Here is a 25,228-nt window from a genome sequence, read left to right on the forward strand (position 1 = left end):
ATCGTTCTCATAACAGTTCATAATTACTTTAGTAATGAGTTTTATTTGTCTGTACAAACTTAAAGAGCATTTCGTGTATCTTTTTAAGGGCCTTATCATCAGGAAACTGAGCTAAAGCTCGTGAGATCCCCCCGAAACCAGTGAAACCAGTGAAAGTGTGCTCAGGTTAAAGTGGAGCGCGCAGCAGTCATCCGGACACGTGATTGGCTCTTCGGATTTCAAACTGCTGCTCGCGCGGACGGACGTTGTGTCGCGATAGGTTTCCTTTCTTCTTCGGGAGCCGTCGGCCGCTTCCGGTTACATGACGACGGCGTTGATACGAACAGAGAAGGAAAACACAAGGAAAACACCTTTCTTGGCGACACCAGCGGAAACTTCCGAAAAAATAGCCAGATTGTTCTACACGGACCGCTCATGTGGCGCAATAACTAACGACTGGTCTCGAGTTAGCGTGGCTGGGCATCGCGTGAGCGGCAAGAGACCGGAGATATTTGGAGTTTATTGTTCTTAGCCTGCTCCCCTCCAGCTAAGCTATTTCTGTGTTGCCCTGCGCTACGTAGCCGAGCCAGCTAACGCTAGCTACCGCCGGATGCCAACGCGGTGTCTCTTCTCAGGGCTCAGCTAGCAAGCGGCGAGGAAAACGGACGAGATCCGCCGATCCCCTTCGGTTTGCAGCTCGACTCCGTTTTTCCACCTCTAGCGCGGCGACTTTTGACTTGGGCGAGAATGGCAACGTCGGCTCTGTACGCCTGTACGAAGTGTAACCAGCGGTACCCCTTCGAGGAGCTGTCACAGGGCCAGCAGCTGTGCAAGGTTTGCCCGTGTGTGTGAGACCGAGGATGAGTGTAAACAAGACACGACACGGTGCCGAGATTAAAGAGTGCCCGAGTGTCCTGCTGCTTGTTGTTGCCGCCCGGGCGTGATGGTGCGACAACAAGCAGCAGGTTAGACGGGCTCAGATTATGTAACAAGTTAGAAAATGACGGTATTAACAGCGAGACCATGTTTAGATCAGTCCACCGCCACAGTGTTGTTCATCAGACGGTTATCACCACCGTGCCTACTCGGGTTTATCTACTGTGTATAAATAACCTTGTAATTACAGTATAATCGTTAACACGGCAACGTGTTGCTCCGGTATTATCTGTAAATGTTCTCACAGTGTACAGATGAGGAGCGGAGACGAGTGTCGTCTGTTAAATGTCAAATAAACATTTTCCATTACTTTACACTTACCTAATTTCTTTCAGATTATTTATAAAGTTTATTTAAAGGATTTCAGTTGACATTGGAGAGTTACTCTACAAAGATTTGCACTATGTCTAATTATTAGGCAATACCAGCTAAAAAAAAAAAAAAAAAAACACCCTCCAGTAATGAAGTCACACGAGCCATTCTGCTTGTACACTGAATATTTAAATCTTAGTATTTCCACACATGTTGCAACAAAGATGTGTTGCACAACAAGTCATGCTGACACAGATCATCATCATAAAGAAGCTACATCTTCGACAAATTTCCACACAGACTCTTGTGATCATGCTGACATGTTTTTTTTCTTCTGTTTGGTTCTACAGGAGTGTCGCATCGCGCACCCGATAGTAAAGTGCACATACTGCCGTTCTGAGTTTCAGCAGGAAAGGTATGTTATACATGTCCTCGGTATGGATTATCTCATTTTTACAGATGACTGTATTTCCTTTCTAGTATTTAAATCACATAAACCTTTGTTTATCTTTTACAGTAAAACTAATACAATCTGCAAAAAATGCGCCCAGAATGTCAAACAGTTTGGAACAGTGAGTACCAGCAGCAGTTGTATTTGCTCCCGCTTAATCTGTTGTGTGTGGGTTTTAAAAGGTTGTTTTGTCTGTTTTTTATAGCCCAAGCCCTGCCAGTACTGTAACATTATTGCAGCTTTTATCGGGACAAAGTGCCAGCGCTGTACTAACTCAGAGAAGAAATATGGACCTCCACAGACCTGTGAACAGTGCAAACAGCAGTGCGCCTTTGACCGTAAGGAGGAGGGAAGGAGAAAGGTATAAACAGGATCTGCAATTCAGTTTAAATGTACAGCAAATTTATACCAGCAAGTCTTTTGAGTTGTCGTCTCTTACCTGCGTCCTAGGTGGATGGGAAACTGTTGTGCTGGCTGTGCACGCTGTCCTACCGCCGTGTCCTACAGAAGACGAAGGAGCAGAGGAAGGGCTTCGGCTCCTCCAACTCCTCATCCTTGAATGAAAAAGACCACCACTCCAGATCACACCATCATCACCACCACCAACACAGACACAGCAGTTCTCACCACAAGTATGTTGTTAGCCCTTTCTTTCTTTCCTTCTCAGTATCATTTCTAGATCTGGCCATGTCAGACTGTTGTGTGGTTTATGTTCATTTTAAGCATCTAATAGTGAAAAAGTAATTTTCTTTTTGAACTGAGATTCATCTGTACTTCCTTGTTTTTTTGCAGACTGAGTGGGAGCTTGAGTCCTGAGCAGGAGCAGGGACTGTGGAAACAGAGGTAAGAGGGTTATTATTTAAACTGCATGTTACACCTGTGGGAGCATTGTTTTGACTGACTCCACAATTTAAAAAATTGCTTCTTCTATTCGATGTAGCCATAAATCATCCTCAATTCAAAAGGAGACTCCAAAGAAGAAACCAAAACTGGAGATGAAGCCATCTAATGGGGACAGGTACGATAAGTAGAGAACATTACTTTTAATTTGGATCACATGGTAAAAGTCATTATTTTAGCCAATAATCTACATCCATTTTCCCGCTCATTGATCACCCAACTGAGCACAACTTCACCCTCTTTCCTTTCACCCCATCAGTAGTTCCATTACCCAGTCAATGGACTCTGGAGGGACAGACAACTTTATCCTCATCAGCCAGCTGAAAGAGGAAGTGATGTCACTCAAGAGAATGCTGCAGCAGAGGGATCAGACCATCCTTGAGAAGGACCGAAAGGTAAGTTACAGACGGCATCTCCCGACCTACAGACGTCACTCTTTCGTGTGTTGGACGTATTGATTGAGTGGTGAATTTCCTGTACAGCTCACGGAGCTCAAAGCAGACTTCCAGTATCAGGAATCCAACATGAGAGTGAAGATGAACCAAATGGAAAAGTCGCACAAAGAGGCTATGGAGCAACAACAGGTGGGATTTACATGTGGCATGTTATTACGCTTAACTTCACATTACCCAGTAACATGCAAATGCTCTGACACATCTAATAATTAAAGCAATAATCTGCATCATCCAATTATGGTGAAAAGCTCCATTAATCAATTAAATTAGACGGGAAAGCATTAGTTGGACGTTTCACACGTACGCATTAAAAAGCATTGTCTTTAATTTCATCATCTGTCAGTATATCCTTAAAGAAGCGGGCAAATTTAACAGAAAAAAAGTCAGACTTGCTGTGATCTTGGATTTAAAAAAAATTAATCTATCATATATTTCTTATGTCACGTCAGGTTGTATGATTCATTACTGTTGGGAATAATTATAGTACAGTATATTGGCCCATATCACCATTCGGCATCACATATGTGAGTGTATGACACATGGATGATTCACTTGTTACATCTTTTTGGCTCTCAGTTGCTATGGATACCACAGCGGTGTCAGCTACGCTGTTTCCTGTCAAACATTGTATTTTTAGATATTTTTCAATCAGTAGCCTTTTTCGTTTAAAGTAATTTTAAGCTTGACTTTGACTAATAGTCTCAATATATTTGATACGTGAAGTATTTTAGAATAGGGTTCAATTTCTTCAATATAAATGGAGTTCTTGCTGCTGATGTTCATGTTACAGTCAGATTTAAAGGAAATGTCATATCAAGAGGCCGTGTTCTTCCACTGAAATGTTACAAATTGCAAACAGGTACAATGTTAAATCAAAACAACCTCAATGACAAAAAAGTTCAACATAATCATGGAAACCCCCCTCTCATACCTAATATGAATAGATTGCCTGCTGTTAAAAGAGAGAGATCCTTTTTTATGTGAGTTTGTGGATCTGGGATGGGATGTACTATTAGGTGACAATCAAAGCAAATCATGATTTTATTTTTCTATTTTTATGATTTGTTCCCGTATTTGATTCTTTTTGTTGTATTTTGATTTATAAGGTCCGTATTAATTCCACGCATCTGAATCCTAACACAGTTTCTCATTTGTTTCCACAGTCCAAGAACCGGGAGCTGATGAAACAAGTGGCTGCCCTCTCAAAGGGGAAAAAGTTTGACCGGACAGGAAGCTCACTGCTGCTGCCCTAACAATAGGCCGGCAAGCCGGTAACAACACAGAGCGGTTTCATTTTGTGAACACTGTGAAAGTCTCCCTCCTGTGTTTCCTCATTGCCATCAACTTCCTAATTGGTGAAGCCAGAGACCATGTTGTACATGGCGATCACTTGTCAAATAAAGAAAGCCCCTTTCACTAAATGTCAGTATATTTTACATATTTTATGGCGACTTTTCCACTGGATCATGAGACATGGCTTTTGGATGAAGCCCTCATTTTTAACACTGCCGGGCCAAAACAAAAAGCATGGTGTGCATATGTGGATAGCATTCTGTTGACTCAGTGTCTCCACCTAATTTTTATGGATGTCATGAATTTTATTTATTCAACTGTATTTCTTCGCTTTTTTTTTTATTATTATTATTTTTTCCTCACAACATACTAAGAGAATATCCCTTATTTTGGGGGATTTCTTCAATAGCAATTAGTTATATTTTTCTAAATGGATGCAGTTGAGGAAGACTAGTTCTCCTTACTGGAGATCATGTGCAACTTTACAATGTATGCAAACGTGGGAAGGGTGACCACTGAGCTGCTGCTCAACAGTAAAGAACTCTCTCAGAAACAATTCATAAAACAACCAATGGACACTTTGTAAGGCTGTCTGACACGAAAGACGCCTCTTTGGCTGCCCTCTTTCTCACTGTGTGACAGCTGTAGTGCTTTGCTGTTTCTCTTTAGTGGAACGATTGTAATACTGCATGATTTTACTGCCAGATACCGGATGGCGTTGTGGTCAGACTTCTTTTATTTTCCTTCCCCCTTTTGATTAGTTTTTTAAGGATCACTTGTAAATGTATTACTGGGGTCAGGCATTGTATTTAAAATATTGCTTGTATCTGTTTTAGTGAGTACAGTATGTGTATGGTAAGGCCAGTTGAAATTAACATGTCTGTAGAAGATGCTTTTTAAAGGAACACACCTATCACCCTACATTACTGGACTGGTTTCATACTGTGGTGTCCAGGATCACTTTTGTACTTTTTTCCAATCCAAGTGTTTTAAAAATATTAAAAACTGGCTAAACTGTTATTGTATGCTTGTTTTTTTTCTTATCTCTTACATTTGTTTCACTTCAAGGTTTTGTCAAGGACGTCTGTTGCTATTATAAATATGTTGACAAATGGAGTCAAACCGTTTAGAAGTATTGTGCTTCTGTGGTTTATATATTTTCTCAATATGAACAGGTGCATTTCACAAAGTAGAATAGAAAAGTGTTTGTTCAGATATTTTAAGCTCCAGAATTTACATACGTTTTAGACTTATGACTCACAAGCTCGGAGGAGTTTTCTCTTTAAAAATGTTTTAAATGGAGCCCATAAATATCACTTTTAAGTATTTGAGGAAAACTTCAAGTTTAATTTATATGGTATGTTAGGCTTTGATAAATCACTGTCAATAAAACTCCTGTGATATATATATATATATATATTTCAAACCTTCTGTACTTTGTTTTTTTGTAACATCAATCAGATTTAATATGTAGATGGGATTTCCTCTTATTCTTGGGAGGTTTATGGATAGTTGAGGTCTTTGCTGCTGTGTTTTCTCTGAAGAAACTCTTCTTATAAAATGTTCTTGTGGCTGAGATAAGCCTGAGCCTCATCAGCTGTTCGTACACTCTGTTCTCAGTGATATGAAAGTGGTAAATGTAGCGTGTATCTACATGTCAGGCTGCTCTTCACAAGCATGAAAGGACTCTTTCATTCATTTATCTTCTACACTGCTTGATTCATTCGTACATTCACATCAACACCAACAAGCAATTTAGAGTTGCTAAATAACTTCAAAAGCATGTTTTTGTTTTTTTAACTCAGAGGAAACCCTAACACGCAAAAGCAGAACACACAAAACGACCTGGATTAAAAATAGCCATGTTCTTACTGTGTGGGCAAATGATGAATTTGCATATTCTTACTGTGGATATGGGGGTTTTCTCCATGGATTCCATTTTCTTCATAAGGTCCAAATAATATAACAAAACATGGATTAAATATTAAATTGTGTGGATGTGAATGTGAGTGACTGTCTCTGTGCTGGGTGATGGACTGATGACCTGTCCAGTGTGTACACTGCTTCCACCATTGTCAGTCAGGATCACTTCTTCCAACACTCAAGCTGGACAAAGCACATACATGGTTCTTGGACAAGAACATGCATGACTGGATAAGAGGTTTGAGCAAAATATGACTGGTGCACATAATCATTTGTTATATTACAATGGAAAAACAGAGAACTAAAATACAAAAACCAATATCAGATGAACCACTCCGTTACAGCGACACAGACATAACCATACAATTTCCCACTTTCCGCAGAGTGCCTGAACGCATCATGTTGTGACATCCGGGTCACTCGGAGCGACTTCGAGCCAGGCTGTAGGTTTTACTGCGTGAAACACAAAACAAAACAAAAAGTTCACAGAATAAACGTGGCTACGTGGACACTGCATTAAGAGCAGTGTGCGACTTATTTCTAAATTGCACGACGCTGACGTACATATAGGTGAACATGTTGAACCACGTCGATTTTTAGTCACTTTGACGCGCTAGCACTAGCTGACTTAGCTGTGTTAGCATTCCTCAGTTTCTCAAGCTGGCGGAAAAACAGCAAGAGCAGATCTGAAAAGGGTTTCACGCCAGGTGAGTGAAAGCTCCTTGTGAAAGGGAGGTTTTGTGTCTTTCTCTTGTGTATAGATCGTGTGGTAGCTACCCATGTTTGCGGCATTCTCATTGTATTGCTGCTAACTTAGCCTGACCGCTATCTTCTGTCATATATGGGACCATACCGAGTGCAAAATATAAATAAAATTAAAAGGTAACGTATGCACACTCAGTAATCAAAAACAAGGGTCTGAAATGTGAGTATATTATCATGCTGTGGTAGAAGATACTGCAGAGGAAAGATGGAATCCAGCAGCTACAGAGTCATAACACAACTGCGGTTTGATTACATTAATTGCTTGTACGGAACATCTTACAGTGTATATGAATGTTCTGCAAAGTGATTAATCGTGTAATGAAGAAGATGATTGAAAGATTAAAGTGTAAACCTCTTTCAGGATGTCAGACTCAGACAGTGATGAGGACCAGGATCGCCCTTTCTCCATCACCGGCTTCCTCTTTGGAAACATCAATGAAGATGGACAATTGGAAGATGACAGTGTTCTGGATAGTGTGAGTGCTTGAAGGACAACACTGAGGAGTGCATTTTAAGCATTTTGCATTTAAAATGGACTTTACTTTATGGTCTGAAATTTTGAGTCTACAGGATTATACTTTTTTATTTTGTTTGTTTAATGATCTCCTCTCTACTGAAACTTTCCATCATACCAGGAGTCCAAAAAGCACCTGGCTGGTTTGGGCACGCTGGGTTTGGGGTCACTCATCACAGAGATTACTTCCAATGAGGATGAAGAAAAGGAAGAAAGCAGAGATACAAGCAGTGTGGATGCTGAAGGTGAGGATGGTTGAAGGAAGGGACTTGGTACGAATGCAGCCAGGAAGAAAATGGAGTAACATGTCATATATGTTGTCGCATACAGGCTGGGTGAAAAGTACTGAAGATGCAATTGATTACTCTGACATCAGTGAGGTGGCTGAGGATGAGACAAAGAAGTACCGTCAGGCCATGGGAAGTTTGCAGCCCAGCAGAAAAACAGGTATTGAATTGATTATTTGATTGTTGAAATGCATTAAGTAAAGACATGTTAAAATAGTACTCGCCAAAGTTCTATACAGTCAACAAGATTATTTAACATAACATTTTGGCAGTAATGTTCTTTCAAAGGATCCCAAAAAGTTGTTTTAAAAAATAATTTTAATATATTTTGACCTGCTTATTCTTAGATGATGAGGATGATTATGATGCCGACTGTGAAGACATTGACTCAAAGCTCATGCCTCCTCCACCGCCTCCAAGTGTGTCTACACCTGCCAAAAAAGATGAGCCTGCAACACAGAACGCAAATGGTAGGAACATGAATTTATGCAGGATGTGATTATTTTCTTTTAATCTGCAGTCGACTTCTAAATAAAGTTTAAGTCATTATCACAGTTTGAAGAGAATTTTGCAGCTCAGGCTACGTTCAAGTAACATAAAATAACAAATTCTGATGCACACTTTACGAGGGCTGCTCTGACCTCTCACTGTTTCCTCTGACAGTCGGTGAAGATGGCGATGGCATCATCCTCCCCTCAATTATCGCACCCTCGTCAGCGGCTGATAAGGTTGATTTTAGCAGCTCTTCAGATTCTGAGTCTGAGACGGACCGTCCATGCCAAGGCTCTGGGTCTGGGGGTCCCCCGGATATACTCACTCTCCCACTTGCAGGCATCATGCAGAAAGATGCTGCCAAAGCGCTGCCAGGTGTCACAGAACTCTTCCCAGAGTTTCGGCCTGGAAGGGTAATTGCTTCAATTCAGAAGTTTAGTTTGTCACAATATCCCAAACTCAGTCGTGGCATTAACATTCACTTTATTTATGCTTGCTAGGTTTTAAGATTTTTACGGCTGTTTGGCCCTGGAAAGAACATGCCATCAGTTTGGAGGAGCGCACGCAGGAAGAAGAAGCGGAAACACAGAGACCCTCAGCCTGGGACGCCTCCTCCTGAAGGAGAACCTTCAGAACCAAGTCTGGAGAAGAAGTCTGGATGGATTTATGAGTACGCACCCCCGCCACCTCCAGAGCAGTGTCTCTCAGATGACGAGGTAAATCACCTATTTAGATGATATTAGCTTGTTGTAGAAGTGATAAGTCCTGGTTTACCCTGTCGTTTACATGCTTTTTTTTGTTTCATCCGATCCAGATAACAATGATGGCCCCGGTAGAATCAAAGTTTTCACAGACTTGTGGCGATGGTGACAAGGAAGCAGAGGCTCGGCCTAAAGTAGCAGAGTGGAGATATGGGCCAGCACAGCTCTGGTATGACATGCTGGGCATCCCTGAGGATGGACGTGGTTTCAGCTATGGGTTCAAGCTCAAAGAGACGTCATCCAGTGAGCCTGAGAAACAGGACACACCTAAAGAAATAACACAGCCCTACCAAGAGGTAGGATTTTTATAGATATCTTCAGTTATAATAGTGTCTTGAAAGAAATGATGTTATTGACATTCTAAATACTGTCTGTAGGTTCAGGTGTTTGATGATGATAATAACAACGGCGACATCAACAATAAAGAAGACGACGATGATGATGCATATACGGACAGGAGGACTCTAGAGAACGAGGTCTTCTTGATGGTCACTCAGCTGCAGTGGGAGGACGATATCATTTGGAATGGAGAGGAAGTAAAACACAAAGGCACCAAAACTCAGCGCGCCAGCCTCGCAGGGTGGCTGCCCTCAAGCATGACTCGCAATGCCAACGCTTATAATGCACAGCAGGGTAAGATGCATGAAGTAAATGCAAAGCAATTGTGATCTTGTCAGACATTATTTTATGTTTCAAACAACATATTATATCCAGGTATTGTTGAAATTAATTGTAGGTCCAAATTGCACTCTACCGCCTCCAGAAATTGTAAATATTTGACTGATAACTGCTGTACCATAAATCTAAACATTTCTTAAATAACACAGGTTTGACAAGAAGCAATTCGCAGCTGGTACCACCCACACCTCCACCCATGCCCAAAGTTTCTTCAATCTCTGGCTCTAAACGGGAAAAGTCTGGCCATGATAATCACTGTGAGTTCATCCTTTGCAGACTAATTAGATGATAGATTCCCCAGATCTTTATTTTTAAGCACTGTCTTTTCTGTGTTGCATGTTCTTTGCTCCTCTGCAGCATCCCACGAGGAAGACTGTCTTTGGTACTCCATTTTCCCCATTGACAATGAAGAGCTGGTGTACGGCCGCTGGGAAGACAACATTATCTGGGATGACCAAGAGATGGATTACTTACTCTCACCACCAGTTCTCACACTGGATCCAAATGATGAGAATATTATCCTAGGTATATTCAAAACTCGAATCTAATCGAGTCGCGTGTTCATGTCTGTTCTGCTGTTTCTTTAAATAGCTTTTTCTTTAACACATTTTCTGCAGTTTTTTTTATTTTTTTGTAGACTGGTTGTTTATTTATGTTGAAATGCTGCCTCTTGTAGAAATCCCAGATGAAAAGGAGGAGACAGCCTCCCACTCGCCATCAAAAGAGAATAAAAAGGAAACTGCAATCAAGAAGAGTCGCATCCTGCTGGGAAAGACTGGAGTGATAAAGGATGAGCCACAGCAGGTACGTCGTCTCATTAGCACAAAAATAATTGCTTATGGTTGTAAAAAATCTCAGATTATAAAAGACGCTTTCCAACTGATTTATGTCTCAGAAAAGATCAAACATACAGTGCACTGAAACTGGCAAGCTGCTCACCTCGAGTCCTACAGCATAGTGTGCCAGCATCAAATGTCACAGTTTACACTAGTTCTGGCACCTCCGTTATATAAAATATAATCACATTTACTGAATTATTTTCTCATACATCAGAACATGTCCCAACCTGAAGTGAAGGACCCGTGGAACCTTTCCAATGATGAGTTCTACTATCCCAAACAGCAGGGCCTGAGGGGAACCTTTGGTGGCAACATTATTCAGGTGACTCTTTAACACGAAGCTTACGCCATCAACATGGGAATACTATGGAACATAACTTGAGTAAACCTGTCACTAAAACTCTGTTTATGTTTTTAAAGAATTGAGTCCAAGAAACGAGCAATGTTGCTTAATCTATTCGTTTATTATCCTTTAATAGCACTCCATCCCAGCGCTGGAGCTGAGACAGCCTTTCTTCCCCACCCACATGGGGCCCATGAAGCTTCGCCAGTTCCATCGACCGTCTCTGAAGAAGTATTCATTCGGCGCTTTGGCTCAGCCGGGTCCGCACGCCGTCCAGCCGCTGCTCAAACACATAAAGAAGAAGGCAAAGGTGAAGCACTACTCAAAGCAGCACTTGTGACTCCAGGAGCCCACAAATCATTGTGTTGTGTTTTCCCATTGCTTTTACTAACTTGAAAAGCAATCAATACTTTATTATTGGTTCTAACAGATGAGAGAGCAGGAGCGCCAGGCGTCTGGAGGGGGAGACATGTTCTTCATGCGAACCCCGCAGGACCTGACGGGCAAAGATGGCGATCTGATCCTGGCGGAGTACAGTGAGGAATACCCTCCTCTTGTCATGCAGGTCGGCATGGCTACCAAGATCAAAAACTACTACAAAAGGGTGAGTATGATACTAGAGCCCTTTGAAATTCATTTTACTTTTTCTCAAATTCTGTTATTCCAGGAGGGGGATTTAATTTGATCAGAAGTTTTTAACTTAAATATAAATTTTTTTATCTTAAAATGTCAACTGCAGACGTAAGCACTTAATCACGCGTTTCCTCTGGGTATTGTTAAGCCCATTGTTTTGCATTTAATAGTGTGTTTCTCAATTTGTATTTTTTTTTGTGTTTCTCTCACAAGGGACAATTTATTCTAAAATCTTTGAGTTTTTTTTTTTCCTTTTCCAGAAACCGGGAAAAGATCCTGGAGCCCCGGATTGTAAGTACGGAGAGACAGTTTACTGCCACACGTCACCGTTCCTGGGTTCTCTGCATCCTGGACAGCTTCTTCAGGTCAGCACATTCACACTGCGATGATGATAATACATGAAACTTGATATGACAAAGGGACGTTTGCTTTTCCTGTAGGCGTTTGAAAACAACCTCTTCCGTGCGCCAATCTACCTGCACAAGATGCCCGAGACAGATTTCCTAGTTCTGCGAACGCGTCATGGCTACTACATCAGAGAGCTTGTGGACATTGTTGTTGTTGGTCAGGAGTGTCCCCTTTTTGAAGTCCCGGGGCCAAACTCTAAACGAGCCAACACTCATATCAGAGACTTCCTACAGGTCTGTCAATTTGTCTAATCCCTTCCAAATATGTGATGTGTTGTGATAAATGCTCAAATGCCACGTGTGTATTCTGTAGGTCTTCATTTACCGCTTGTTCTGGAAGAGCAAAGATCGTCCCCGCAGAATCCGCATGGAGGATATCAAGAAAGCTTTTCCCTCCCACTCTGAGAGCAGCATCAGGAAGAGGCTGAAACTATGTGCTGACTTCAAACGCACAGGTAGAATTCAGTCTTTGCTTTGTGTCCACTGTTCAGCCTCTATTATCATAAATGTGAGTCCAACAGCTGTTTTACAAAGGGAAATGTTGAGGTTAAAGATAGACTATGTGCTGCTTAAAACTGTGAGCTCATCGGTGTGTGCCTCAATTGACAGACAGGAATCTGAGCTACTTTGTAGCTCTACTATGGATTTAACTCTGAAGGTAAGATGTATTCTGAGGAACGCATAAGGGCACAGGTTGCGATTGTTCAGTATCACAAAGTTGTATTTTTCAACAATATTATAAACATGGAGAAGAAGAAATCATTTTAATTACACTGCCTTTTATGTGTAGAACAACATCACTAGTGCAAAGGTTCCTAAATTTGTTTCTTTGTGCTAGGAATGGACTCAAACTGGTGGGTGCTGAAGCCCGATTTCAGGCTGCCGACTGAAGAAGAGATCCGCGCCATGGTGTCTCCAGAGCAGTGCTGTTCTTACTACAGCATGCTGGTGGCAGAACAAAGGCTCAAGGTATTGGTTTTATCCTCCTAAAACCACTTGTTGGCTACATTTCGACTGTTTCACCTCATGTCATTCGACACCTCTTTAGGATGCTGGGTACGGTGAGAAATCCTTCTTCGCTCCAGAGGAGGAGAATGAAGAGGACTTTCAAATGAAGATTGATGATGAGGTATTGATCCAAATGCTAACTTGTTAAGCAGTTAACCGATCAGACGAGAGGTGATATGAGAACATCAAATTCACATCGTGTCGGTTATGTGTCCTAGGTGCGGACCGCTCCGTGGAACACAACACGAGCTTTCATTTCCGCAATGAAGGGGAAGTGCCTGCTGGAGGTTACAGGTGTGGCTGATCCTACTGGCTGTGGAGAAGGTTTCTCCTACGTGAAAGTGCCCAACAAACCCACTCAGACCAAGGTCCACCTTTGTGAAGTGAAATTCTTTCACCCGAGCCACGTTTTTAGCAGTGGGTCAAACTCAAGCTTTGTGTCTGTGCGGTTTCACAGGACGACAAAGAGCCTCAGCCAGTTAAGAAGACAGTGACTGGAACAGACGCTGATCTGAGAAGGCTCTCACTGAAGAATGCAAAACAGCTGCTCCGCAAGTTTGGCGTTCCAGAGGAAGAGGTAAGACCTTAGTGATGCACTTAATTATTCTCAAGAGGATTCAGGACAGAATCAAGTTTATGGAGACATATATCTTACTATCTTACTTGTTAAAAACTTACTTGATTTGTGTTTCGCATCACAATGAATACTTAAAACAGCTATTATGCTGGTGGTGCTAACTCAGTTCTATTTATTGGCGAAGGTCTGCGCTCTACAGAGTGCGAGTTCTAGTTATTGAAGTGACTGCATGTTTGTCTCTGCATTATAGATCAAGAAGCTCTCCCGGTGGGAGGTCATCGACGTAGTGAGAACCATGTCCACAGAGCAGGCGCGCTCAGGCGAGGGGCCCATGAGCAAGTTTGCCAGAGGCTCCCGTTTCTCTGTCGCTGAACACCAGGAGCGCTACAAGGAGGAGTGCCAGAGGATCTTTGATCTGCAGAACAAGTGAGAACCCCCCCCATCCAGTGTTATATTTTTCATTCTGAAAGTGTTGTCTGTCAGCTCTGAGACTTTTTTTTTGTGGCCTCCCGAACACAGAGTGCTGGAATCCACAGAGGTGCTCTCCACAGACACAGACAGCAGCTCAGCAGAAGACAGTGACTTTGAGGAGATGGGGAAGAACATTGAGAACATGCTGCAGAACAAGAAGACGAGCTCTCAGCTGTCCCGCGAGAGGGAGGAGCAGGAGAGGAAGGAGCTGCAGAGGATGCTGATGGGTGAGGAGAGCGATCGGGACACCAAGGGACGCAAGGAGCGGCGCAAAGGCTTGTGTAAGTTTGACTCCAATAATAAACGTGGTTTCAATTGTAACAAGATTGTCTTCTCGTAAAGTCGTGATCTCTGACCTTTAATACTTCACTTTCACCCCCCTTGCAGCAAGTTCTCTGTCCACAGGCTCCCACAAAGACGACGACACGTCCTCCGTAACCAGCCTTAACTCCTCGGCCACCGGACGGCGACTCAAGATCTATCGCACCTTCAGAGATGAGGATGGGAAGGAATATGTTCGCTGTGAAACGGTGCGAAAAGGATCAGTCATCGACGCCTACACCAGGATCAGAACAACCAAGGATGATGAATTCATGTGAGTTTCAAAACAAAACAGTGCTTGTGATTTACGTTTTTACTTTGATTTAATCCAAATCAAATCAAAGTTGAGTTCATTGGAAAAAATTAACTGAATATTGTAGTATTGAAACGGTTGCTTAATTGGATCTCTCACATCACCACTAATGAATCGGTGGATTTTAAACGGCCTTTCTTTTGACATTTTTTGGTCACAGCCGAAAGTTCGCCCTCTTTGATGAGCAGCACAGGGAAGAGATGAGGAAGGAGCGCCGGCGTATTCAAGAGCAGCTGAGGAGGCTGAAGAGAAACCAAGAGAAAGACAAGATCAAGGGACCTCCAGAGAAGAAGGCCAAGAAGATCAAAGAGAGGCCAGACCTCAAGGTAAAAGTAAGCTTGCCGATTTAGTACTTCTCTCTATCCTTTTCCAAACCAGCCTTTTAAAGCGTAGCTATATGCAAACCAATCTCCGGCTTGTTTATGAATTAGGTCACTTTGCAGTTTATCCTCTTTCAGTGTCATCTTACAACACATGAAGTTGTGGACGTGTTCCTTAATATTTGCCTCTTTTCCAAAGCTGAAGTGCGGCGCTTGTGGTGCAATCGGGCACATGAGGACCAACAAGTTCTGCCCATTGTACTACCAAACCAACGCGCCACCTTCGAACCCAGTCGCCATGACAGAGGAGCAGGAGGAGGAGCTGGAAAAAACTGTCATCCACAACGATAACGAGGAACTCATCAAGGTGGAGGGCACTAAGATTGTGCTGGGCAAACAGCTGATTGAAAGGTAACTGTCTTAGAACTGCATCAACAGCCCTTTGTTCTGAAAAAGGTTCAGTAAGAAGAAGGTGTTTCGAATCATGAACTTTTTTTGCTGCAGTGCCGATGAGGTGAGAAGAAAGTCTTTAGTGCTCAAGTTCCCCAAACAGCAGCTGCCACCAAAGAAGAAGAGGCGCGTAGGCAACGCCGTCCACTGTGACTACCTGAATGTAAGCACTGCTTTGCAGACTCTGGTATCACATTGTGAAAATCACCCCCTACCTGTTGTTTTACACCGTTTTTGTTTTAATGATGACAGAAACCACACAAGGCCATCCACCGCAGACGCACAGACCCCATGGTGACCTTGTCCTCTGTGCTGGAAAGCATCATCAATGACATGCGAGATCACCCCAATGTAAAAACCCTCAGCCACACACTCTACCACTGAAAATGTCTGCGTTCTCTTCTCTCCTGGGTTCCGGTCCCAACTTTACACTATTTCATCCTCTTCCATGCAGACATACCCGTTTCACACACCAGTCAATGCCAAGGTGGTGAAGGACTACTACAAGATCATCACTCGTCCCATGGACCTGCAGACGCTTCGGGAAAATGTCCGAAAGAGGATGTACCCATCGAGGGATGAGTTTCGGGAAGCAGTGGAGCTGATTGTCAAAAACAGTGCAACCTACAATGGTAGAGCTATCATAGCATGTTTAGGAAACCCGCAGAACTCACGCGGCTCCTGTTTACAAGATTTGGTTAAAATTTCAGTTTTACACCCACATGTGTTGACATGCCTCTGTTGATGTGCTACCAGGTGCAAAACATCCAATAACACAAGTTGCCCAATCCATGCTGGACCTGTGTGATACTAAACTTAAAGAGGTGAGGAAATGTCCATTTTTGTCTCTTTTGATGTGTGAGTGTAAGTTGTTCCTCCCCCGGGGCGTGGCACAGAGCTTCAGAGTCATTTAAAAGCTGGGGGTCATGGGAGTACCTTTTCCCAACATGATTTTCTTTTCTTTTTCTTTTTTATCATGAAAAAGGCTTACACTATTATTTTATGAAAAGACATTTTCAGGGGAAAAAAAGTGTCATTATAAGGGTAATGGATGAAAATGTCATTGATAAATCACAGAGGTATCTTTGTTCTAAAACCAAATGTTTAAGTTACACATGAAATGTAAAGAACTGACAGATATTTTCAAATCAAAAGTCCTTACTTGGAGGTCTTCCTTCTACACTTTGAAAATATGAGTATGTGTCATTCAAACCATTAAATGTGTGTGTGAACAGAAAGAAGACAGGCTCGTGAGGCTGGAGAAAGCCATCAACCCTCTGTTGGATGATGATGATCAAGTGGCGTTCTCCTTCATCCTGGACAACATTGTAACCCAGAAAATGATGTTAATTCCTGACGTGAGTATTTCACTTACAACAATTGGTCAGAAAATGATCAGCGAAGGCTTTAATGTTGATCCGCTCCTCATCGCTCTGTTTGCTTATTCGCAGTCATGGCCGTTTCACCATCCCGTCAACAAAAAGTTTGTGCCAGACTACTATAAGGTCATTGTGAACCCCATGGATCTGGAGACCATTCGCACGGTGAGAAGCTGACGATATGCTATGGTCATGGGAATGCAGTCATTGATTTTGAGTTGCGATACTAAAATAATCGAACAAACTAAATGTGCCTTTCAACAGAACATCTCCAAACATAAATACCAGAACCGAGAGACCTTCCTTTCAGATGTCAGTGTCATCCATGCCAACAGTATCAAGTACAATGGTAAATGTTTTTTTTTTGTCTTTGGCTCAATGTTACTGTGACATGTGAATATCATGAATGAACTTCCAAACCCACAGGTGTGTATCTATATAAACCTGTGTGTTTTTGACAGGATCAGATAGTCCTTACACCAAGACGGCCATGGAGATCATCAATGTGTGCAAGCAGACTTTAGCGGAGGTATGCTCCATGTGCTTTTTAGCTACTTAAGCCACCGGGTGCATTCGTTACTGTATGCAGCAGGTTTCATTAGTTATTAAATACTCCAAAAGCTGAAAATGAAGTTAAATATATTTTTGAAAAGTCAAAGTCACAGCATATCATAATTTGGTTTTATCAGGGTCTGTTGCTCCCTTTTATAGATGCAATGTTTGAAGCAAATAAGAAAACTGGAGTTTTTCCAAATGATCTCCTATAGTATCTTTAGAGTGAAAAATACTTGCTGCAACAGAATTTTTACGAGCAGAGTAATTAGGTTGTTTTCCATCTTGTCTTCCTAGTACGATGAGCACTTGACTCAGCTGGAGAAGGACATCTCGACTGCTAAAGAAGCGGCTTTGGACGCAGCAGACCTGGAGAGTCTTGACCCAATGACGCCCGGGCCTTACACACCGCAGGTAAAATGCATCCAGGGCCCCAAACATGGCGAATTATCCTGGATGTCGCGGCTACGCTTTTTAATGCTGTAGCTTCCTCTTCAGACCTTGTAGTGCCCTCTTAGCCTTTCGTAGTTCTTCTCTTGTTCTTTGTGCTGACTCTCCTTTCCAGACCTTTACATTTTCTCTCTGTAATCTAGTATCTTCACTGTAGTGTCTTTTCCTTTCCAACCTGTTTTTCTCCTGCCGTCTTGTCCCGCCTGTCGCTCTGTCGGTCCAGCCTGCTGATCTGTTTGACAGCGGGGCTTCAGGGAGTCTGCCCAGAGAGCCCAGCTGCCTTTTCTCTGAGGGACCTCTAGTGGTTGCTCCAGAGAAGAGAGGGGGGCAGGTATGGAGAGAGACTAAAATAAGGCTTTCACCCTCATGCCACCTCTCCTCAGACTATCCTCTGGCCATCCTGCTTCATTAGGCACTCTTGTTAATCCTGCGAAGTTGTGTGTTGCATGAGAACATGCGTTTATCTTTTTTAGAAGTCTGACGTTTTCCACTCTGTTACTCAGGGACGCCACCTTCGAAGACCCGGCGAAGAGGAGTCGGACGTGGATATCGAAGGCTTTGAGGAGGAAGACGATGGCAAACCCAAAACTCCTGCTCCTGTAAGAGACTCATTGATCAAATTGAAGTCAATCATACGAGTCATGTGCTGGCATTCTTTTTTTGTTTTAACTTCCTGTCTGTGTAATATCCTTACAGGCAGAGGATGCAGAAGGAGATCTGGAGGACGATGACGATGAAGAGGACATTTTGCTGCCCCCTCGGAGGCGTTTGCACGACCACGAGGAGGAGGAAGACGATGACGAAGAGGACAACGGGAGATTGAACCGTCCAGCTCAAGCCAGTGTTCTGTATCAGGACCTGCTCATGTCCGATGGAGAGGACGATGCCAGCGAAGAGGAGGGTGACAACCCTTTCTCCTGTAAGCCTCTGAGGAACATTTTCTGCCTCTTTGGGGTTTTTACCTCACCTTCTGATTTGTTGCACTCTGTAAAGTGATCATCACACCTCGTGTTTCCCGTCCAGCCATACAGTTGTCCGAGAGCGGCAGTGACTCTGACAGAGACATTGATGTGCGACCGCCACCTCCACGGAGAACTCAGGAGACGGCCCGCATGGGCATGGAGCAGGATGAGAGCATGATGTCATATGAAGGGGACGGGCCCGATGAGGTGCACATGGAAGACAGCAACGTCAGGTACAACGAGCATCAGCGTGCGCCATCTGAGCAGATATCGCGGAAAGACTGATGAATTTTTTTATTTTTTTTTTTTATTTTTTTACATGATAGAAGCTTCCTGTCTGAGTTCGTATTTCAATTATATTTCTGTGCTTCTGCATTATGTCTTGTGCTAATGGACCTGTGAACTCTTTCACTGTCTCAGCTACGGCAGCTATGAGGAGACGGAAAGCCGCAGTCAGATGCAGCCGTCCAGCATGGGAAACGGAGAGGAGTACGGCATCAGTGAAGAGGAGGAGGAAGATGAAGAGGATGAAGCACGGAGGAGAGGCCCGGCGGTGCTCTCGCAAGTCCAGCTCAGCGAAGACGAGGAAAGCGAAGAGTTCAGATCAATCGGGGGCGACAGCGACATAGACTCTGACAATTAGTCCCATTTTAATTTCTTTATTTTCTCATGCGATATCATGAAAGCCCCGTTTTCAAACCCGGTTTTAAAACTGAGAAAAATGTGACTTTTCTCAGGTAAATATGTACATTGTTCTCATTTTGTAAATGAGTCTTAATGTTTATAGTTTTCTCCTCTAGCTTTGTTGTACTTTGGAGATACAAAGCATCATGTTGTATATTTAAATTTGTTTCTTATCTGTCCAATGAATATTGATTTCCAGAATGTAGCTTAACATGGCAGCGTGTGTTTGCTTGTTTTGTCGTCCCACTTATGTTTGGGGTCACAAAAGCTTGAGCAACTGTGTTTCTACCGACTGTCAACTTTAAAATAAACATGCTGAAGTGACACACACTCGCATGGAAGTGTATTTGTTTGTGTGCTTATGGTATGATGGAGATACAACTCTAAGATCATTGATTATTGCTCTTGTTATGTTAACATATAAACCGTGATCGATGCATATTGTGCAGGAGAGCTTAAAGCTATTAGCTTCTCGGCAAAATCAATGATCTGTAATGGCTGAGGTGGAGAGGACTTCATTGACTGCTCACTAAAACTAGTTTATCTTAGTGCAAGTGTAAATAAAGCTGCTGGTTCAGTTCACTGTTGTGTTAATTAACATGATGTAGGGTAGTATTTCTTTACTAGCAGTCAATTTCTGTATCTGAACTGTAAAGCTGCTGCTGCTTGCTGCTGCTTGCTGCTGCTGCTGCTGCTGCTGCTGCTGCTGCTGCTGCTGCTGCTGCTGCTGCAGTCAATAAGGACTTGTGATCAAGCACGTTAGAACATGTGAACCGTCTGTTGCAACCAGACTACTTTAAGGTTGAAAACTATAGCTAAGTAGAGTCTTTTGACTTTTGCATTTCACCATTTATGTTTTTCCTCAGTATTGCATTGTGTCATGTTGAACATGGGCGGTTGTGGAGGGAAGACCGAAACTAACTTGATCAGTCAGCAGTGTAAACGACATGACACCTCATGTAACAGAGTAATGCACCTCGCCTAAGAGTTTCAACATTTGCAAATTGTTCACCAAATGAGCCCCTCAGTCTCAATCAGAATCGCACAAGATGGTTTTCAGGACAAATTAATTAGTTAGTTTTAACTTCGGTTAAATGATGATTAGACGCCAGGAAACAAAACAGAATAGAAGCAGCAGCCGAAAACACCCCAACCTTGGTAATCTGGTGTCTGTGCTGAAATGGCTAGTGCACTCTTACAGGATGGCAAGCTGAAGACTTCCTGTTGTGACAACTCTGCAAAAAACAGCTGATGCTGTGGCCATCAAGACACCGACACTAACATGAAGTCAGACTGTAGTTCCACATTTACATGAGCTATGACATCTTCATAAATATACACATATTTGTGTATCAGATGCCTCATGTTGAGAGCTGAGCTCATACTACTGCATTGTACTGTTGAGAAATCAAATAACAGCGGAACCCGTTGGCCAATTTGTTTTTGTTCAGAGTTTTTTCTTAACAGCAAATTTGTACAGTTGCATGTTCAACAGGATGGTATAACCTCCAGCTCTCCCTCACGCTTCTGTCAGACTATACTTACAGCAATGAAAGCCACATTGTGTTTTGTTTTTTTTTCACCCACAAGTTATATAAGTGGAAGATGACCCAGATCTCAGCATAATTAACAGAAAGAGCTCATACAATGTGCTTTCTCAGATAAATCTAAGGGGTTTTATTACATAGACACAATCTTTGACAATTAAAGCATCTTTGAATAGTTAAACACTCGTAGAAACTCTAAATGTATCGTTTCCATTTATTACGTCAACATCTTTATGTTGTGTATAAACTATACTTCACAGAATGATGGGGAAGTCTTTCAGCGTTGAACGGATGGCACATTTCGAGGCCAAGCTGCTGTGGTCACCCTCTCTGGTGAAGCAAACACCCGCCCCTGAACGGACAGGTACCCCTTAGCAGGGTGAGCGACCCTGCTGGGGCTGAGCGACTGGGACCTCTGCAGGCTCTTTATGGCTGCTGCACGGAGTGACGAGTCCTTTTTCATGTGCTGTGAGGTGCTGGAGCTCACAGACGGTGGAGGGGTTGGCATAGCCCAGCCAGCGGAGCCCATTCTGGTATAAGATGCACCTGGAAAAGTGTTTTAAGTTAATTGATCTGATGCGTTTAAAGATGAGCCTTGATCTTAAAAAAAAGAAGAAGAAAAAACCACAGCAAAAATATTCAAACCTGATGCTGGCGTGGTGACTTGGTTGGCCGGGGAGTCGTCATCATCCATGTCTAAACTTCGGCTGTTCCTGACGGCCTGCAGGGACCTGAGGCTGGTCCGCAGAGGTGACCTCCTCCTGTCTGGTGACGCTGCTGCACAACCAACGGGGTCAGGTCATAATACCTTGCATCTAGTATTCAATTCATTTAAAGACAATTCATGTTTAGTAGCTCTGAGCTTTTATCCGACTGACAAACGTGTTTCTTTGAAACAAAGACATTTCTAAATAAAATGTCAACATAATTGTGGTGTAATTAAAGTAGTTTAATTTAAAAGCCACCCGTGTAATTCTGTAATTACGAGCCAGTCATCAATCAAAATCGTTTACAAGCTGCCTGAAATCCATGCGACTCACCTTGATTCTGGGCAAGTTTCAGCAGTTTGAATTGGGTAACTTGCTGGCGAAGTCGGGCCAGTCTGGGACTCTGGCAGCCATCTTTTCGTGGTGTTGTTGGTGACTGACAAGGAGAGGAGCTCAGTGATTTTACACCGGGCTGATCGACTGTGGAAGAAGAAGCCCTCATTCTGCTTGTTTCACCTGCCTTGTTAAAACAGGATGAAAGCATTGATGGAGACTCGGGTCTCCTTATAGATGAAGCTGTGGGAGGCATGGAAATATAGTCCTGTCTTAAACCTGAAAAATTAAACAACAAAATTATTACAATCCAATTTTCAACCGATATGTAGTGAGCACTAAATGATTAAAAAACAAATGTACATACTGGCTTCCTGTATCCGTGCCATAATGTGCACATCAGTGATGTTCTTCAGTCTGTAGCTTGTAGGTATGGAGTCATTGGAGCTTCTCAGCTCATCTTCATCTGTAGTGAATCCAATAAAACACAATAATCTAGAATTCATCTTTGTAAATGCTTGTTAGAACCACAGATACAACTGAAGTCCTCTGACATACCACAAGGGGATCAGCAGATGTAAATGCGATTTGAGTGTTTCGGTAGAATTTCACACCAAGCCTTTCATATTCTTTCACTGTCAAAACTCTTTCACATACAGACAGAAAATATTCAACGACTGTGATTTTCCTTCAAACCGATCTCCGCCCTGTGGTCATTAGTCATGTCTTCTGCTTCATGTTCATTGTTACTTCTTTAATCTCAGCTCTTGTTGGAGTCTTGTGGGAGCTCCTCTGTATGTGATCTGACATCAGTATGACTCAAAGCTTTTCAACAACCATTTAATAATACAGACATAACTGATGCAAATCCAGTCAGAATGAAGCTGAGACTTCTCGCTATTTTATCACGTCTGTTGTTTTTTTTTCACTCACCAAACCTGAAAGCTGCCGAAAAAAATAAATTGATGAACAAGCAGGAATGTAAAGATTGCCTGGACATTAATTTTCTCTTGAAAGTTTAATAAAGTGAAACAATTGTCATCTGAGAGCTATTTACATTAAAAACTATGTTCCTGAGTCTGTTATAAAGACTTTACCAAGACGGTCAGAGGTATCGTGTGTTGAGCTGTCTGTTGTTTTGTCCAGAGAGGAGCCCACCGGGACGTTGGTTTTCTGATGAAAAACTGCAGGTTGTTTGTAGAAAGGACGTCTTGATCCTGGAGAAAAGAGCATGAACGAAGTAAAGCCATAAAGCAGCCTTTAAAATAAATCCAATGTGCAGTTTCCAGGTCTGCCTTAGATTGAAGAAGCCTAGAAAGTGACCATTAATCTCTGGCGCCTCCCGAGATTGGAAATCATTGAACTTTGCTCATCTTTGAGTGAATCTTCTCTCATAATATTGAGAATATTTGAGAGCGAGTTGGAGCTGCTTGCTTACTTTGATCCAGCATATTTAAAAGTGCATGACATGCAGCCCCCGTCTCCGGGCTGGGGTGATCCAGGACGTGTCGGCACCATCGGAGAGCAGACTCCTTCTCCTCTAACAACTTATTTGGAAGCTCATATAGCCTGTGGAGAATGAGAGGAAAACAATTCTCACGGAGGACTCTCAGTAGACAATAAACTTGCTCAGAGGGGTTTTCATATGGAGTCCGGTAGGCTTTAGGAAGCCAAGCTTGTGACCACTTACATTTTAACAACAGTTCAAATATATAGAAATATCTGTCTGATTAGTTTTAGCCTAATGGATTCAAATAGAGTATTTATAAATGTTTAAAGAGGAACATTAGGTAAAACAAATGTACACTCCGTTGGCCTCCTGACACTCACCAGTTTTCCTCATCATGCACGACGTCGTCTACATCGAGAAGATCCACCAAGTCCAAAGCAGACTCTTCTTTGCCCCAGAGGTCTTTCTCGCTGTCGTAGTTGTACAGCGTCCTTTTCGTGATAAAGCAAGGTGAAGATGAATTACACCCGGACTTCAAATTATCGAGTCTTATCCGGGCTTCCATTGCAAATGAGTGACCATTACAGGCCTTAGCTCTTCCAGGTTCCGCATCTGTCCAGATGTTGCAGTGCAGCTCTGAATCGTCCTCCGCCCTCATATAGTTGCTGTTCTGGTCACTGCAACGATCACTCTCCATCGGTGGCTGATAATATTGACTCCAGTCACTCGTCATTTGGTCTTCAACTTCCATTTTCTTAATGAAATCCTTCAATTTTCTCACATCTTCAATTGTCCGTTCCCGTATTAGATGTCATGTCTCCATGATGAGAGGATCAGTCGCCACCTGACCAGATTCTGACAAACCAGACCTGAATCTCAGTTCTTGATGACTCCTGTTCTTCAAGCTGTGCACCGGTGGTTATTCCTTCCACAGAGCAACTACATGCTACCTATACCTTCCACTGACCCAGATTCACTGAGTGGGTATGTTAACTGCAGACGCGCAACAGATTGGATGGATTTAGAAAAGCATCATGAGCTTATGTGGATTAAAGAGTCCACAAGTTGCTGCTAAGAGAGAAAAAAGGAGACAGTCAGTGTCATGCCATTGAGACTAACTCTGTTTGCTCCATATATTTGTTTGTTTATTTTAAAACTTTTTACACCAAATTGTGGTTAATCTAGTAATAGGAGTTGATCAATTGAGAAAATATGCCGTTGCCCCGATGTGACCATTACTGCTGTAGGACTAAACCAGTTCAGGTCAAGTTAGTCATGATATTGAGAGCTATTGTATAGATATGTAGCTACAGGTTTTCTTTGGTGCTCGTGACGCTGCTAAATGTTTCAAATATGTCTGACTCAAAGCAAGTCATGCAGAGTACAGAGAGCAGATACAGCTAGTCTCTCTCTCTCTCTCTCTTTCTGTTCAGCATGCAGAGGCAGATTAACACTAACATTTAGAGCTTCCCTTTCAGCCATGTGACACCTCAAGTCCTCCTACAGTCTCACGCAGCCCATAATAAGTTCAACCATCTTTTGGGGTTTGTTTTGGCAGTTTTTAGTGAATTCATGTCATGCAGTATTTCTGACACTTTCTTCTAGAGACCAACACATTTCCAGTGATCTCATTACATTTGACAAAAATAGAAGAGAAGTTTGTATTGTAGACTTTTTGTCATTTGAAGCAGTAAAAAATTTGCACTCTCATTGCATTGCATTGCACGGTTTTAAAA

General features: G+C 42.5%; 3 protein-coding genes across 11 annotated transcripts; 2 read left to right on the plus strand and 1 right to left on the minus strand.

The window, feature by feature from the left end:
* The first annotated feature begins 164 nt into the window (after window positions 1-164).
* fam76b (family with sequence similarity 76 member B) lies at window positions 165-5,346 on the plus strand. 4 transcript variants are annotated; one of them, XM_080483854.1, is made up of 10 exons: window positions 165-813; window positions 1,578-1,642; window positions 1,745-1,799; window positions 1,884-2,039; window positions 2,129-2,310; window positions 2,471-2,521; window positions 2,619-2,696; window positions 2,838-2,973; window positions 3,061-3,162; window positions 4,197-5,346. In XM_080483854.1, the coding sequence occupies exons 1-10, from the start codon at window positions 727-729 to the stop codon at window positions 4,284-4,286; spliced, it is 1,002 nt and encodes a 333-aa protein (XP_080339980.1). In that variant the 5' UTR covers window positions 165-726; the 3' UTR covers window positions 4,287-5,346. The 4 variants fall into 4 exon arrangements, with proteins under 4 accessions (XP_080339980.1, XP_080339981.1, XP_080339978.1 ...); XM_080483855.1 differs by having other exon boundaries at window positions 300-813; window positions 2,841-2,973; XM_080483852.1 differs by having other exon boundaries at window positions 300-813; window positions 1,578-1,799.
* Window positions 5,347-6,662: 1,316 nt separating this feature from the next.
* Window positions 6,663-20,888, plus strand: taf1 (TAF1 RNA polymerase II, TATA box binding protein (TBP)-associated factor). Of its 5 annotated transcripts, none has more exons than XM_080482955.1 (40): window positions 6,663-6,956; window positions 7,376-7,490; window positions 7,650-7,773; window positions 7,859-7,975; window positions 8,163-8,285; window positions 8,479-8,720; window positions 8,808-9,023; window positions 9,122-9,364; window positions 9,446-9,701; window positions 9,896-10,003; window positions 10,104-10,271; window positions 10,423-10,550; window positions 10,800-10,907; window positions 11,065-11,238; window positions 11,359-11,532; window positions 11,822-11,926; window positions 12,002-12,202; window positions 12,282-12,423; window positions 12,807-12,937; window positions 13,017-13,097; window positions 13,195-13,344; window positions 13,434-13,553; window positions 13,804-13,979; window positions 14,073-14,305; window positions 14,412-14,619; window positions 14,819-14,990; window positions 15,178-15,389; window positions 15,483-15,591; window positions 15,681-15,779; window positions 15,883-16,060; window positions 16,185-16,252; window positions 16,664-16,786; window positions 16,880-16,972; window positions 17,072-17,156; window positions 17,269-17,336; window positions 17,657-17,773; window positions 18,313-18,408; window positions 18,506-18,728; window positions 18,833-19,004; window positions 19,192-20,888. In XM_080482955.1, the coding sequence occupies exons 2-40, from the start codon at window positions 7,377-7,379 to the stop codon at window positions 19,412-19,414; spliced, it is 5,880 nt and encodes a 1,959-aa protein (XP_080339081.1). In that variant the 5' UTR covers window positions 6,663-6,956; window position 7,376; the 3' UTR covers window positions 19,415-20,888. The 5 variants fall into 5 exon arrangements, with proteins under 5 accessions (XP_080339081.1, XP_080339082.1, XP_080339083.1 ...); XM_080482956.1 differs by having other exon boundaries at window positions 14,819-14,984; XM_080482957.1 differs by lacking the exon at window positions 9,896-10,003.
* Window positions 19,416-24,926, minus strand: LOC308121618 (SLAIN motif-containing protein-like). 2 transcript variants are annotated; one of them, XM_080482961.1, is made up of 8 exons: window positions 23,873-24,470; window positions 23,481-23,611; window positions 23,140-23,259; window positions 22,410-22,508; window positions 22,230-22,321; window positions 22,043-22,145; window positions 21,648-21,779; window positions 21,107-21,548 (listed from the first exon to the last, which is right to left on the minus strand). In XM_080482961.1, exons 1-8 carry the CDS (start codon window positions 24,241-24,243, stop codon window positions 21,280-21,282), a joined length of 1,317 nt encoding a protein of 438 aa, XP_080339087.1. In that variant the 5' UTR covers window positions 24,244-24,470; the 3' UTR covers window positions 21,107-21,279. The 2 variants fall into 2 exon arrangements, with proteins under 2 accessions (XP_080339086.1, XP_080339087.1); XM_080482960.1 differs by having other exon boundaries at window positions 19,416-21,548; window positions 22,043-22,321; window positions 23,873-24,926.
* Between the last annotated feature and the right edge of the window lie 302 nt (window positions 24,927-25,228).

Source organism: Lipophrys pholis (assembly GCF_963383615.2).
Source record: "Lipophrys pholis genome assembly, chromosome: 16".
NCBI classification, from domain to species: domain Eukaryota; kingdom Metazoa; phylum Chordata; class Actinopteri; order Blenniiformes; family Blenniidae; genus Lipophrys; species Lipophrys pholis.

Bases quoted from the DNA above. Each gene is read 5' to 3' on its own strand.
- LOC308121618 (XM_080482960.1), bottom strand. From the start codon at position 24,243: ATGGAAGTTGAAGACCAAATGACGAGTGACTGGAGTCAATATTATCAG. The intron at 23,260-23,480 runs GTAAGCAAGCAG...TCTTTTCTCCAG, and splicing joins TTTAAATATGCTGGATCAAA to GATCAAGACGTCCTTTCTAC. The intron at 22,509-23,139 runs GTAAAGTCTTTA...GATTCACTACAG, and splicing joins CGATACCTCTGACCGTCTTG to ATGAAGATGAGCTGAGAAGC.
- taf1 (XM_080482955.1), top strand. From the start codon at position 7,377: ATGTCAGACTCAGACAGTGATGAGGACCAGGATCGCCCTTTCTCCATC. The intron at 7,774-7,858 runs GTGAGGATGGTT...TGTCGCATACAG, and splicing joins AAGCAGTGTGGATGCTGAAG to GCTGGGTGAAAAGTACTGAA. The intron at 12,424-12,806 runs GTAGAATTCAGT...TCTTTGTGCTAG, and splicing joins TGCTGACTTCAAACGCACAG to GAATGGACTCAAACTGGTGG.
- fam76b (XM_080483852.1), top strand. From the start codon at position 727: ATGGCAACGTCGGCTCTGTACGCCTGTACGAAGTGTAACCAGCGGTAC. The intron at 2,522-2,618 runs GTAAGAGGGTTA...TATTCGATGTAG, and splicing joins CAGGGACTGTGGAAACAGAG to CCATAAATCATCCTCAATTC. The intron at 2,974-3,060 runs GTAAGTTACAGA...TTTCCTGTACAG, and splicing joins TCCTTGAGAAGGACCGAAAG to CTCACGGAGCTCAAAGCAGA.